General features: G+C 44.4%; 1 protein-coding gene across 1 annotated transcript in view; it reads left to right on the forward strand.

The window, feature by feature from the left end:
* The window catches only part of LOC8041009 (MAM and LDL-receptor class A domain-containing protein 2), a 204,514-nt gene extending 195,954 nt beyond the window's left edge, over positions 1-8,560 (forward strand). The window contains exons 51-53 of the mRNA XM_040210465.1: positions 6,056-6,149; positions 7,713-7,768; positions 8,388-8,560. Coding sequence (XP_040066399.1) covers positions 6,056-6,149; positions 7,713-7,768; positions 8,388-8,401 — 164 coding nt within the window. The 3' untranslated portion in view covers positions 8,402-8,560. The remainder of the gene's footprint in view (positions 1-6,055; positions 6,150-7,712; positions 7,769-8,387) is intronic.
* Positions 8,561-15,812: the final 7,252 nt, after the last annotated feature.

Here is a 15,812-nt window from a genome sequence, read left to right on the forward strand (position 1 = left end):
ATACCATGAAACTAATTTTCCGCGCTTTAGAGGTTAATTATCTATTGAAATCGTAGGTGTTTTCTCTGGGCTTATTTTTTTGCACAGATCTGGTAATTTTCGGTATCAATGTTTGGTGTCGCACAAACGGTCTGAATGATGTTTTGTATTATCATAATGAAAGTTAGACATGGGCGTGGGCTACCCCAACATCGAGGACAGATACGCGTGCCCAAAGACTTAAAAAACGTCCCCGTACCAAGTCAAGAAGGAAATCAGAGCATAGGCGCATTTTCAAAAGAAGAAAGAAGCCTCGAAATCATTTATACGGAGCTGCGTTATGGGTGATTTGAAAATAAAACTCCAGACAAAGACATTGTAAAACAGCGCACAGAACGCGGAGGAAGACAAAAAAAAAAAAAAAGGTAGACCGAAAAAGGGCTGACCCCCAACTAATTTATTTTTTAGAGAGGAAAAAAAAAGGAGCTTCAGAAATTATTCTTAGTGTAGTCCTAGTTCAGTTTCAACAGCTGAAAAAGGTAGGGCGAGGGTAAGACTGGCAGGCGACGACGAAGCAGACAGAACGTTAAAGAGAGGAGGTGGTTTCCTTCTCTCTTCTCCAGCGTTCCGTGTGCTTCCTCCTACCCTGCCCGTCTTGCCCTCGCCCTACCTTCTTGAGTTGCAACGCACTATAGAAGCAAATAAAAAACACGAAAAGCAAGATTATATAAACTAGGTATGATTAATTTGAGCGAGAAAGAGAATGGAAGAAGGAGCCCTAGAAAGAAAGAAGAAACAAAAGAAAAAAAAAACAAAAACGTGAAGAGAAAAAAACAGAAAAAAATCACTTTGTTCGCTCCAGGCCGGCCAAGATCACTCGCGGTCTGCGTTTGCTAAGGTCACTTTCTTTCCACTATTTTCCTTCTTTGCTTCTTAGAGCTGCTTATACCATTCCCTTTATCGCTCAAATAAACCATACACATACTTCGTTTCAGCTTTTCCTTTTCTCCTTTTCTATCACGTGGAAGTAACGTCTGAAGCTTCTTTTTTATCTTCCTCCTCTTTAAAAATAAATCATTTTCTTTTTCCTTTTCTCTTTTGCTTTCACATGTGAAACATTCGTGAGGCTTCTTTTTTCTCCTTTTCTAAAAATGAAAGACGTTTGCAATTCTCCTTAATGCCGAATCAGAGTGCAGCTCTTGAGTCGGACGAAGGGAGGGCACGGAGGGGAGAATCGCGTGTGGCGTCACGAGGCTGTGATTTTCCTGCTAAATTTGGCAAGAAATTTCAGGCCTAAATTTAGCAAAAAGATTTAGCAGAAAAATTTTACCCTCGTGACGTCACACGTAACGTTACATCTGACGTCAGATGTGACAAAACGAGGGTCAAACTTTCCCGATAAATTGAGCGGAAAATATTTCCCCGGGTCAAGTGGCGTCACGCGATATCAGATGACATCCCACGTGGCGTCACGTGTGACGTCATGAGGGTAAAATTTCATCTCTAAGTTTAGCGAAAAATCTCTTGCCAAGCTTAGCGGGAAAGATTTGCCCTCGCGACGTCATTATGGGAAACGTCCCATTATGCAAAGCAGTTGCGCCGACTGCGACGGCGATGCCGACGGCATCGTCGCTCAAACTGGAAGCAGGCGCCGAAAAGCTGCCCTCTGATATAGATCGCTTATTAGACATGCTCTTTCGTTCAACGTGTCCTTTCCTCCGTGTTCTATGCGCACTTTTACCATGTCAAATTACCAACTAGCTCAAATTTCTACTTTACTGTAGCTAAAGATAATTTTTCTCGCGAACCTTGGCATTTTTTATTCAAGGTCAGCTGGAGTTTAGGGTTTTTCGGGTCTATCCACTTTTGATAAAACCGGCTCGGCGGTTAATTTTTTTAAAGTTTTTTTTTTTCTATTCATCAATAACACGGAAACCTAGATATAGCCTACCCCGTGTGGGTACAACCAGGCCTATGTGCACTATAGACACCCGAATATGGAATTTTGAGGACTATTCGTAAGACCTCTGCTCTTGCGCCATGCTATGACAGCGGCCACTTTTCGAAACTCATTTTTTTTTTACGTCGAAACGGAGTTCGAAGAAGAGGCGATTCCAATTTAGGGCTCTGAGCATTTCGGCGAATCTATTGTCTATATTTCGTTTCATCATATTGCTGCGCGCGCAGCTGGCCAAGTAGGCAGCGCGCGCGTGGCCTAACGGTTATCGCGCTTGCTTTCCAAGCTGAAAGCCAGGGTTCGATTTCTGGCCGCGGAGACACATTTTTTGTTGGCTCTGTAAAGTAATGTTCTGGTAAATTCGAGAACCGTGTTGCTTGTTCGAGGTCGGAATGTTCTACCTGACCCCGAGAAAACCCGCGCCGTAGCTGCATTTGCGCCGCCGTCTGACAGAAAGGCAGTAAGAAGATTTCTCGGACTCTGTGCCTATTACAGGCGCTTTGTTCGAGACTTCGCCAGAGTAATGCCGCGCGCGCAGCTGGCCAAGTAGGCAACGCGCGCGTGGCCTAACGGTTATCGCGCTTGCTTTCCAAGCTGAAAGCCAGGGTTCGATTCCTGGCCGCGGAGGCACATTTTTTGTTGACTCTGTAAAGTAATGTTCTGGTAAATTCGAGAACCGTGTTGCTTGTTCGAGGTCGGAATGTTCTATACCCCGCACCTCCACCAAAGGTCATTCGACGAGCTCAAACGAAGACTCCAGACGCCCCCGATTCTTGGCCATTTCGACCAGTTTGCTGAAACCAAGATCCACACCGGACTGGGTGCGGTACTAGTCCAAGTGCAGGACGGTGCAGAGCGAGTTATCGCATACGCAAGTCGGACGCTGTCTAACGCGGAGACGAACTATTCAACGACTGGAAAGGAGTGCCTTGCTGTCGTCTGGGCAATAACAAAGTTTGGCCCATATTTGTATGGAAGTCCTTTTCGCGTGGTCACAGACCACCACTCGCTCTGCTGGCTGGCGAATCTGAAAGACCCCCCCGGACGCCTCGCTCGGTGGAGCCTACGACTGCAGGAGTTCGACATGACCGTGGTGTACAAGTCCGGCCGGAAGCACAATGATGCCGACTGCCTGTCGTGGGCCCCAGTCGAGGCCGGTCCTTCCTGCACCAAAGAGGACGACGATGAGTGTTTCCTCGGCGCTCTGGATGTCAGCGACATGGCAGCACTCCAGCCAGACGACCCTGAGCTGCGAGCACTCATCGAGCGCCTAGAGGGACAAGGAAGCGCCGTTCCGTGCGGTTTTGTACGAACACTGCCAACCTTCTCCATCCGACAAGGTGTGCTCTACAAGGAGAACTTTAGCGACAACAGCACGGCGTGGCTGTTGGTGGTCCCTTCCAGTCTTCAAGAAGAAATTTTTCAAGCCTGCCACGATGACCCGACGGCGGGACACCTTGGTTACAGCAGGACCCTTGCCAGGATACGCGAAAAGTACTACTGGCCCAAGCTTGCGAAGACTGTGCACCACTACACCCGATCTTGCCACCAGTGTCAACGACGGAAGAAGCCACCGACGAGACCGGCAGGACTTCTTCAGCCTATTGCGCCGCCATCTGCCCCATTCCAGCAAATCGGTATGGATTTACTCGGACCTTTCCCACCGTCGACGCAAGGAAATCGATGGATCATCGTCGCAACCGATTATCTCACGCGGTACGCCGAGACCAAAGCCCTTCCATCAGGAACGGCTGTTGAAGCCGCGAAGTTTTTCATCGAGTCCATCGTCCTCCGGCACGGCGCTCCCGAAGTACTGATCTCAGACCGTGGATCATCATTCATGGCCCAGCTGACGCAGGAAGTCCTTCGTCTCAGCCACACCAGCCATCGTCGCACCACGGCATACCACCCGCAGACCAACGGGCTAACGGAGAGACTCAACAAGACCATCGCCGACATGATCTCCATGTACGTCGATGTGGAGCACAAGACATGGGACGACGTGTTGCCGTACGTCACATTTGCCTATAACACGGCCGTACAAGAGACCACCGGAGTGACACCCTTTCAACTGGTGTATGGGCGCAAGGTAACGACAATGCTGGACGCTATGTTACCCCAAGAAACGGCAGTCGACGCAAGCGACGACGCCCAGGTGGTTGCCCAAAGGGCAGAAGAAGTCCGACAGCTCGCCAGACTCCGGATTAAGGCTCAACAACGTGTCGACACTGGCCGCTACAACCTTCGTCGTCGGGACGTCCACATCCAGCCCGGAGAGAGGGTGTGGGTATGGACACCGATCCGCCGCCGTGGTCTCAGCGAGAAACTCCTGAAGCGCTACTTTGGACCCTACAAAGTGCTTCGTCGACTCGGGGATCTGAACTACGAGGTGATGCCCGACGGAACACGGACTTCCTCACGCCGCCCTCCACGACCGGAAGTCGTCCACGTCGTGCGACTGAAGCCGTACTACGCTCGATAGGACTGTGGACCTTATGTGTTCCAAATGACTCTTTAGTTTACCGTCCTTTTTATTTCGCTTTGTTTTGTTTTTGGGTTGCATCGGGACGATGCACTTTTTTAAAGGGGGAGTAATGCCGCGCGCGCAGCTGGCCGAGTAGGCAGCGCGCGCGTGGCCTAACAGTTATCGCGCTTGCTTCCCAAGCTGAAAGCCAGGGTTCGATTCCTGGCCGCGGAGGCCCATTTGTTGTTGACTCTGTAAAGTAATGTTCTGGTAAATTCGAGAACCGTGTTGCTTGTTCGAGGTCGGAATGTTCTACACGCCGAACCTTCCACGCTGATTATTCCAGAAGCCCACACGTGTACATAAGGGGCTCCGAGTGGCGATCTGCAGTCAGTCTCGCCCCAGCGCTCGATCCTGCGGTTTCGCCGACTTCGACGTCCGCGACGCTTTGTTATTATCTTTTGTACTCTTTTATTTTTGGCACAAGTTCGCCACATTAAACGTTTATTTCTTCCTGTTCATCTATTGTTTTTGGTCACCACCCGTGACAATATGTACGAAGGCAGAAGAAGGCATGATCACAAACAACCACAAATGCACGTAATAAAGGCGCAAACCACTGAACCTTCCCTGCTAATGATTGGTTTAGTAATAATAAAGCACGTACAAAAACACGGCGAACACCACGTTTTTGCGTTTTTGACGCTGTTTTGTTGGTCGCGTCCACTGATAGCTTTAAAGACGTCATAACTTAAAAGATGAAACAAAGTCCCTTGCCTCCATCTTACAAAGGAGGCTATTGGTATGCATAAGCACAAAGCCAGCCAATGATTAGAGTAATATACCAGGCATGCAGAATACGATATCTCGTGGGAAAGTGACCGGTCGAATTCATATGAGAATGTACAAAGCGCGGAAAGTGATCTTCGTGCCTAAGTGTATCCTGGTTATCGCAACTGGCTGGGCTCATGCTCTGTGGAGCTGCCCTTGACTTGTTCGCGGGAAGGCATCTACGGTGCAGTCACAGTATACGCGTCTATTAGATCCGTCATTTTGGTTTATGAATTTGGCCAAAGGCTTGGAACCTTTTCTATTAGGGCGACCTGCCCTTCTGACCGAGAAACTAATTGAAGTGTATCTAAAGACACACGTCAATATAGAGTACTTCATACATGGTTCATTCTTTATGTACAAGATAGAATCAACTGCCCTTTAAATTTCATACATTTATAGCCTTCCGGTAGACTTTAGCTGAACAGTTGCAAGTCTTTAAAGCAATCAATCAGTCTGCAAACATCAGTCGTACGTAATGTGTAGTGAAACATTGACATTTCTTTTTAATGCAAGCGTGCCTACTTTAATACAGAACTTATGGGTGACAGTGGCTGTGTGTATGAAGAAATGTTTGTCAAATTTAATTCCACTAAAAAATGTTAAAACTCAAAATAATGTATGGTCTTGCGGTTATTGAGTAGTAGAGCAGACACTAAGGTATCATAAAATTTTTGACTACATAAAAAAAAAACGTTTTGCAACAATACAAAATTCCAAATCATTATTCACCGAACACATATTATTCACTGGGTGAAGAAATGGGGGTGTGGCATTTTTGTGCGTAGAACTACTCCTGACAAATTTCTCTTTTGCCCTACCAGCATCCAACGGATGGGCAATTGCGCTACCGGTGATTCTTATCTTGGTCGCCGCCGGTGCAGGTGGATTTCTCTTCTACAGAAGGAGGAAAGCTTTGTAAGTTTATTTACACTATATATAGAATTATTCAAACCCGTGGATAAAAAAAAAAAAAAAAGTGCAGAGCTGCTCTTTTTTTTTTCTTGCGCCATCTTTTGGTAATTATCTCAAGAGGGACGGCACACTTCAGCACGAACCAATAGACCCTTTCCGAAATTCAGTCTGGCCAATTCGATAACTATCATCATCGAAGTGTATATTGTATGTACATGCTAGTTCCGGCTTCTTATGACTGGTGAAGGAAGAATTTGAAGACAGGCGCCGATGCGGAGGCTCAACATTCGACACCTTATTTCGCTCTATTGTTGTTCAGTGCCACTATGCCGAGACTTATAAGCTTCTATGCGCCACGTATTTGAAAGCGTAATGTAACTTCCTGGAATGCTCAGCTTTGGCTCTGGTGAATTTTATTAGGAGTTCACTTAACTAAGCGACTCGTAGAGAGTGGTAGTTTCTTAACACCGTCAAAACTGAAACAAATAGAGAGCACACTGCACGGTGAAGAACACCGTAACTTCCGTGCATCGGCCGTTGACGAATAGGTGCTAGATTTTAACCGGCATTAGCATACACAATTTTGACTGATATTTGAGCCACTAGATGGCACTGAACTTTTGAAAAGATCTATTTCACTGCAAGGGCTACCCTCAATATGCTTGTATTTTGTATCCTGAGTGACATCCCGACTGAAAATAGGCAGCAGATTCTCAGCATACATAACACGCATTAGCGTTCATTCTGCGGCGCTCTAGCGGACTGAATCGCTGCACGCTATATTAATTACACAAACTTTTGTGCTGTAACGAGACCTATTAATTTTGTTCAGACAACTAATGTAGTCAGACATTGCTAGGTAGACGTAGAATCAACAATTCCAACGCAAAAAAAAAGAGTACAGGGACTCTCACCGACGCAGTCAACATCAAATTCCGAGGGCTTGTCGCCGGGGGACGCCGCAAGTCTTGCTCACACCCCATGGCGCACACCCTCCGCCGGTGGCTTCCCGCTAGGGCCGCTCCGGTTGGTTTGTTAACATGAGTTGGTGTATAGGTTGCTCCCTCTTCCGTCGTCACAGGTTTTGACACAGTGACCAAACAAAAATATGCCTATCTAAATCGGAGCTTATAGAAATAATTTTCTGATGAAATCTATAATAGTTAGTTTGATTATGTAGCAGCGTAATTGATGGTACATACATTTGCGCGGAAAGGGAAGAAATACGATCCCTATTTTTAGGCCACAGAGACCCTTCAATGACATTTTTCAGTTGCTTTTAATTTTCTTTAAACGTAAAACTAGTCAGCTTAAATATTTCTCTAACATTTGGGATATTTATGTTCCCTTGCAGGACTGTGTATCATGCAATTGATATTTAACTTTAAATTGCGATACTTTTCGAGCCACTTACTTATTAATAGTTTAATAGTTTTAATGGAGTTTTATAAAACTTGATTGTGGCGAAGTTTATTTTTTCTTAATTGAGTCGTGCAATAATTATTCCTATTTACTACCATCTACGCTTCATGTAAAATAATGGGCGGCTCATTTTTGTGTCCTCAGGAACACACCGGTCTTCCTGAACAACCCTACGTACAACGCAAGCACAGCTGAAACAAGTAAGCCCAAATACTGTTTCATAATATTGACCCCATGTGCAACCAGATGATGCATAGCATAGGGCGGATTAAGAATAACACAAATGATAAGCATCCAACAATTATACAGTAAAATTAAAAGAAGTAACGAAACAAAGGCAGTGTGACACATGATTGTACTCGGTTAAGATATAATGAGTAGAGTGATAACGTAAGGGACGAAACATGGTAACTGAACGCAAGAAAAACAAAGAAACTGTTTTTCCAGCTCGCGCTACAACGATGCAGTGAAATGCAAGCCACGTCTAGCACTTAAACGATTGTTTGCATTGGTCTTTGAATGAAATGGCATAACAATTGGTGAATGTATAATCAGGTACATTGTTCCAGTCATTGACACAAAGTGATAAAGAAGAAAAAAGAAAAGTGTTAGTGTTGTATTGAAATAGCTTAATTTCACTTAAGTGGCCTAAACTCGGTGATGTGAATCCGGAAGAAGATCCAAGCGACAGAAGACTAAGAAAATTTAACTGGAAATAAGAAATACTTGAAAAGCAAATGAACGGCATCTGAGCCCAATGATTGTTGGCGGATTTTGGACTACATGTCGATGTGACAACCAAATGCATTTACTTTGCAGGAATTCTAGATTAGCGGCCGTTGCCTTATCAAGATGAAACCCTCGGTGGAACCCTTGGCAATGAAGCGCCATTTGATGTTATCGAATCGCGGTGTCGCCTTCATCCCAACTCTAACGCATCATGCTCATATTTATGTGAATAAACTGCGTGTTTATATACGGTTTTATAATAATATTATTATTGCTTTATATTTCCCTCGAAAACACGTGAAATCAAGTGTTATATGATGTTTTAGTTGTTAATTGCGTGAGAGAAGACATGATGATGGTGTCAATAAAGCAAATAAACTCTTGGCAGATCCTTCCTTAAAACAGTTTGTTTTCAGCTCCTCTGGGTGGTCGTGCAAGTTTATTGGAGTCTCCATTTCCTTAGTTGTTTTCAGTGTTATCTACCGGCAAACAATGACGGTTGGGGGGTGGAAGGAGTTTTGACAGTTCGTTTTTATGCTGGAGGCCTAAAATGTTCTGCATCTTCACTTGTCAAACCTAAATAAGTAGTTACGCGGTCAGTAAGGATCCTGGTTTCTTACTCTCGGCAAAACAGTTGTTTTGAGTGAGATTAACGTTCGCGGCAATATTGTGACATTGCCGTGGCATTATCCAGATATTGTACGTGAATGATAGAGTGCGTCCTTGAGGTCTGTCACATGAGATGGCCCAAATCACGTGTGCAAACCAATTAAAAAAACAACGAAAGCTATCGATATCTACGCTTCGGGAAGGGTTACAGAAAGATCAAAGCGACGGAAGACAAGGCAGGAACCTAGACTGGAAAGTGTAACGTTTTAAAAAGAACATGAATTCTGCGATGGAGCTCTGAACTACAAAGAAATATTGCTCAAAAATTCAAAATGAAGTTAATTAAGCGTACGTCGAAGGGAATAGTAACATTCCTGCTAAAAGAAAGACAAAAAATGGTCATCATCCTGTGCATGGAAGCTGGTTGAGTAAAAAAAGAGGAGCTGCCTTTTAAGACTTCATTTGTTCATTATAAGGTTCCTAGTGTAATTATGGCAGTAAATTGTAAAATAGTCATCCTTACCCTGTGTTTGAAATTTTACTGGGATTAGAGGACTTTTGGGTTTCTATTGTGGGCTTTGTATCTTTTTAAATGTGCAACACTGGCTCTAGGTGCTTAGAGGCGTCATCTCTCACTGCCTGATCATAGCTAGAAAATGCTCAAGAAATACGAATTCGCTTGAAAGGGCGAACAAAAAATCACATGCTTACTTTCAAGTTTTTAGGATAGCGTGAGCTACCGTCCGTTAAGGAGTGCAGATCGGCTAGCATCCATCCGTCTATGATGAGCATTTCTGAGCTCAGAAAACATGGTGCACATAATGTGGTTTCTGACGTTCAAGTTTATTTTGGTTCCGACGGGTCGGCGATACCGGCTTTACACGAAGCATCAAGATAAGTTCAAATATTTTTTAACAAACCAAAGAGGAGCGAGCGCGGCTGCTCTTGATACCCAACGTTAAGTTTCTACTTCATGATCGAATACAAATCAGAAGAACGCGTGACTGTTCTTACAGTGAATCCCGTGGTACTTAAGAGAGTGGATGATATTACCGCGTATGATGACGTCACATGATAACCCAGCTTCATGTAACTATAGCATGCATATTGAAGTAACTTGTAGTGGCTAGGAGATAACCCAATTTTCTCGGAATATCGGGATCTTTTGAGGATTACGCTATCACTGAATAATCTCACCACTGGAAAGACGAAGTGTTTCTGGTAGCACTAGTATGTAGCCAATATAACTATTAGGCTCTTGCATTTATGCCCCTGGTACTCAATCTTCCGCCCTCGCGCTTAGACCCCTAGGATTAAAAGCTAATCCTTTAATTTTGGTACCGAGGAGCTGAATATTAAACCATTGCCGTTTGTACTCTTCGACTAAAAGTTGTACTCCAGAAATTACGCACAACCGAAGAAACACGCATCTAGCAGGTCTACTGGTTGCCAAATGCACTGCAATCTAAGAAAGAAAATGTTGCAGTTCAACTGAAACGCAGCTGTACTGCCCCGCAGGTAAATACGACATTTTGAGGATGACCGAAGTCAAATTTCCTGTCTGGCACAGTCCACGCTAAGGCCGAATTCCGAAGGGTGCACTTGCGCCGACGTTGACTGAGACACTGTGTCTCTCAAAGCCGGTTGTGATCTAAGCAGCGTTTATTGGGGCACCGGCAGCAGCTTGTCTGTTTGTGTTCGATTGAATAATTAGTAGTGCTGGCAGTGTGAAATGCCTAATCGCACGACAAAAGTATAAGAGATAGCACAGTCAGAATAAAATAAGAAGCAGGCTGTATTAGTGCTACGACGGTTCACTTTGAACATGCGACCTATTGGCAGCGGACCCTCGCAACATTGGAGTTTTAATAGACTCTACGCTGCGTATTGGGTTTTTTCCCTTTTTCTGGCTTATTTCCCTCAATGTTTCCAATTTTCTTGTGCATTTTTTCACTTTTGTATTATTTCGCATCTCTTTTGTCACGGGCCGACGTTGAAGGCGTGTTGAGTTCGTCTTTGTTGTTGATCTCGAAATATTATGTAAAACAGCGACGACGGCATGAAGGCGTCTAGATACTTGCCCTGAATCTGCGTTCTGAATGTGCCGTGCATCATAATGTGTCGTAGAAGATTTTGAGTTCGACATAAGACTATACCCAGAAAGGTTAGTCACGGGGAGACGCAGAGAGTAGTCTCACGTTGTACTGAGTAACTCAGTTTTAGCGATTGAGGTGTCCATTTTCTGTGACTGTGTTTCACAAGTCAGGTGCTAAAAGCGCTTCTTCTAGAGACTGTTGAAGGAGGTTAAATTGAAAGAGGTGTTAGTATTCAGTGGTATTCCTTTTTAATAAATGGTCATAAGTTTGCACGGGAGAAAATTACGTTATATGGCTTGTAAATTATCAACGCCTTATTATGGACAATATAGTTGGGCTAATGCAAGTAAACCATATCGTTAACTCGCATTCACACAACGAACGAAGGTCAATGCACCATGTAATGTCTGAACAATTCGTGCGCATGAAACAAATTTTGCCAAATTTGTCCGAGTTTGGTTGACACATCCACCAGTTCTGGGCTGAGTTGCGCCGATCCCCAAGACTACCGAAGTACCAGCTGTCTTCCTGGCGAGAATTACGTTTGCCTTCGGGGACTAAAACACTCAGATTGACCCTTTCTGAGGAAAACTAATGGCTGCATTAACATCGCTTGGCGGACTAGTTGGTTGTATATATTGAGATATCGCAGCGCAAAATGACGAGGAAGGAAATACTAGGGAGACAGGAATGGCTACTTTTGCTTGAGCGCGCCTCTCGGCTAGTCCCAGCCTAGAGAACTTAATCCCAATCTTTCGAGCGCGGTACCTAGGCTCAAACCAGATTATTTTTATCTTTATTTTTTTTAGGGGGGGGGGGGGGAGCAAGTGAGAGTTCAGAGGATCAATTGCTGCAGTTAATCCTTTGAGACCACTCTTGTTTTAGGGTAGTTTGTGAATTTTTTTTTCCAAATATTATGGCAGCACAACTTTTTTTTTATCCGTTGCGGGGTTCTCAAGACGTCAATCGGCGACAAACACTAGGTCCCGTGTTGCTTCGCGAGAAGTTGCACCTGATTAAAAGGGAGAAACTGTTGTGTTTCTTCGATCTTCCCAAAGTGAACACCTCTTCGGAATAACCAGGCTCTACTCTTCCCAAAACCAGCCTTAAAGTCTTCCAATTCTCTTTACCGGGCTGATGCTTTACCACCTAGAAAACCAAGCATTCCTCAGCCCCCCCCCCCCCCCCACACACACACACACGCACACGCACAGGCACACACTTCCCAGACACGTCATTTCGTGTGAATCCACGTCGCGCCCACTAGGTGACGTAGGCATCGCCATCATCGAGTTGTACAGCGTCTCACAACGGACGCCATGCTGGCACGCGGCGACACCGACACTAAAGCGTCGGCCGATTTACGGCGTTTTTCGATGAGCCTCCGCGTGTTTGAGCCTTGGGGCGGTTCGGTGGTCCACTAATGGATGAAGTCACGCAAAGGCCAACCTAACCCGCTGGCCTTGACTTAAACGGATATTGGGTAACGTCACATGTTAACTTGCAAATCGAGTAGGCAAAATTTAAAGAACACAGTACTTTCACTTTGCTAGCGCATAAACTGATTTACAAAAAAAGGCAGGGATAAGTTAGGTGAATCATTTTAATTAGAACAGGTTTATTAAAAAAATCCGTGAAAGTTACACTAACCCGGTGTGCATGGCAGTTATGCGGCCAGGGTGACATAAGTTATGGGCCAAAAATTTAACAATGAATCGAACACTGAACAAGAAATTGTGATATCAGTTTTTAATTAAGTGAACATATACATATCGTGACAGTTAGAAAGTTCCTTAGCGTCATCAACATCACCTCAAGAGTCAAATATGGAAAGCCTAGAGGCCTATTCAGACACAGGGCAGCGCCTAATCGACGTGAAATAGGCGCGGATATGTCGCAGAAGCTGTGCCGAGCAGCGATGCAGCGGTGCAATGTCGCCGCTCACCAACCAGCACGTGAAAAAAACAATCAGCAACAGTTTGCGCGTTTGCCTTGATGAAGGAGAAGCGGCGAGCGCGCCTGGGAACAGCTCTCGAGTGCATGCATACCCCGCGTTCAATTATCCGACGAAGAGTGGCGTGAACGCAGGCGTCTGTCGTCCGGAAACTCAAAGTATCGCTAGACGTTTCTTATTACAGTCAGTTTCTCGTATCCAAGATAATTCCCTCAAGATTTTATATACATTCTTTTTTTATAATTTCCTGAATGACCCGCAATTATAATAAAACCGAACTGTAGGGGAAACTATATAAGAGAAAAAAAAGTTATTTTAATGATAATCCAGTTGCTAGACCATCGATTGCCTATTTCTCCTGGTTTCCGAGCCTCTTCCTGCATACGTTGCGTTCCCTCCATGCAATTCTTTTCTTTCGTGAACTTGGTTTTCACAACTTTTACAGACAGCTTTTAGGATCGAAACATCCGACGTCTTTTGAGACGTCGTTTGTTGCCCCTTTGGGATCGCTTACGACGCATGGGCAAAATAGCTGGCACGTGAAACAGAGCTGTCGGATACGCCTTCCAGGCACCATAGTTCGCACTTGTCCTGACAGGAGGGAGGGTAAAAGACCTCTAAGGAATATCCATAGCTATTGTGGGCAGCCTGCTGGTCCACAGTGTTCCACCAGGTTGATCGCATGTCAAATCCTTCCTCGTTACTTCTGCCTCGAGGTGGCGAAGCGTAATCGGCGATTCGAGTGGTGCTCCGCCGTTGATAATATGCGGCCGCAGAAGTGTAGGCGGGGCATTTTAAGTTGCAGCGCGTAGCACTAACCTGCGATAAATGATGCACCAGTCCGTTGTGTTATTCTCTAAGGTGGGTAGCAGCGATGAAAATCTTAGACTCTCTGGAACAAAAGTTTTGTGCGTTCTTTCAAATGAATTTGAACACTTCTTTTGATGAGGCTTTATAATTACTTTAGGGCATTTTGGAGGTGGTGTGAGGTACCTATAGCTTGAAAATTGCTGGCTCCTCTCATGACTATTTCAGCCTTACAGCGAATTCGGGTAGAAAGCTGTTAACACTAAACAGGAAATTTTGACTACTGATTCAAAAGCAAAGAATTAATGAATATATACACTCTCAAGAAAAAAAGGTGTCAAAAGGTGTACCGTTACACCCTTTGTCCCATATAATACACCCAGAAATTTCAATTCGACGTACAGCGCCCTACAGTCGAACAGACGGCCCGAGATTTTACGAGGGGCTTGATAGCCGTGTGGTACAACATTTTAAATAGCCAAAGTACGTATCAAAGACCACATAAAGAAAACACCGAATTTTTACGGTAGGGCCAAGAAAACCCCGATTATTTTTCTTGTTGTCAGTAAAACGTACGTTAGCTATTTTAATAAGTTGTACCACACGGCTATCAAGCCCCTCGCAAAATGTCGGGCCAACTGTTTGACTGTAGGGCGCTGTACGTCGAATTGAAATTTTGGGGTGTATTATGTGGGACAAGGGGTGTAACAGTACACCTTTTGACACCCTTTTTTCTTGAGAGTGTAGGATTTTTTACTAGGTCAAATGATACAACAAATCAGAAATGTAGCATAACGTTCCACAAACTCTAATGTATCTACTGGCCAATAGACAACGTATAAAATTAAGCGGATTATTGCTACGATAAAGGCATAAGCAGTTTTATAGAATTGGCACCATATCCTATAGAAAGCGAAAACTTCTTTTGGTTCGGTGTATATTCGCTGTATTAATAATGCCACACCTCGCTTTTTGGCATGATTAATACCTTTATGGGTGCCGTCAGTACCAGCCTGCTTTTTTTAAGAGAGTTTTTTTGGTAGTTTTGTAACGCATCATGGGCTTTCTTCGAAAACAATAACACAACGCTAATTCCATAAGCCAGGGAACATTCTACAAGCATTAGGATTTCATGCCAAGAGTTCAGACATGTCGAACGATACGTTTTACGTTTGATCTAACACTGATTTCGCTAATGTACCAAGCGCTCAATGCTAATTAAGGTGCCTTTTTTCAGCTTGATTTAACGAATAATGTTTTAGCGGTTTCATTAGGGTTGGATTCGCTCGGCCGTTGGTTCAAATCGATATGTGATATAGGGTAACATTTAGGAGCTCTCGGTGTTTATCAAACACATTTTGTTTTTCAGACGACGAAAACGTTGCCAGGCCTTTCCAGTTTTCTAGACATACGGTATATTTTCAAAAATAATAATATACATTACGAATCCGCCATTACTGAATTATGTGCACGTACCTAAACGCTCAAATTGATGAATCATATTTTTGTTTATTTCTTCTATTAATTGCGCAATTTCCGAGTAACACTATTCTGCAAACTAGAAATTTTAATGCAATTAAATGCAAAGGTGCAAGCGAGCTGGACAAGCATGACGAAAATAATCCCTGGAGAAGGGGAACAATAGGGACGAAGGACAAACATAAACTCCAAACACAGCTAGGTGACTAGTGAGTGACCGAAAAAATCCGCCCGGTCCGGGTATCGAACGCGGACCAGGCGTTTTTCAAATGCATAAAGTTTAAGGCTTACCTTCAGGTGTTTTGCGTCCATGGCGTGTAGCATCAATGACGTCAGTGTTAATGACATCAGGACGTCGCGTGATACTGACATCAAGTGACACCACGATGTTACGTGACACCATTATAGACAAATCACAACTTCACGTCACGCAACTATATGACGTCATGTGACGCAATGACATCACTTGACACTGTGACGGCTTAATATATTCACGAAGCCCTCGCAACGCGCCTTAGTAGCATCCTTGTGGTGTCAGCAAAAGAAGGGACGGTGGTGTCACATGGAGAA

The sequence above is a fragment of the Ixodes scapularis genome, unplaced genomic scaffold (assembly GCF_016920785.2).
Source record: "Ixodes scapularis isolate PalLabHiFi unplaced genomic scaffold, ASM1692078v2 PGA_scaffold6__148_contigs__length_123643588, whole genome shotgun sequence".
NCBI classification, from domain to species: domain Eukaryota; kingdom Metazoa; phylum Arthropoda; class Arachnida; order Ixodida; family Ixodidae; genus Ixodes; species Ixodes scapularis.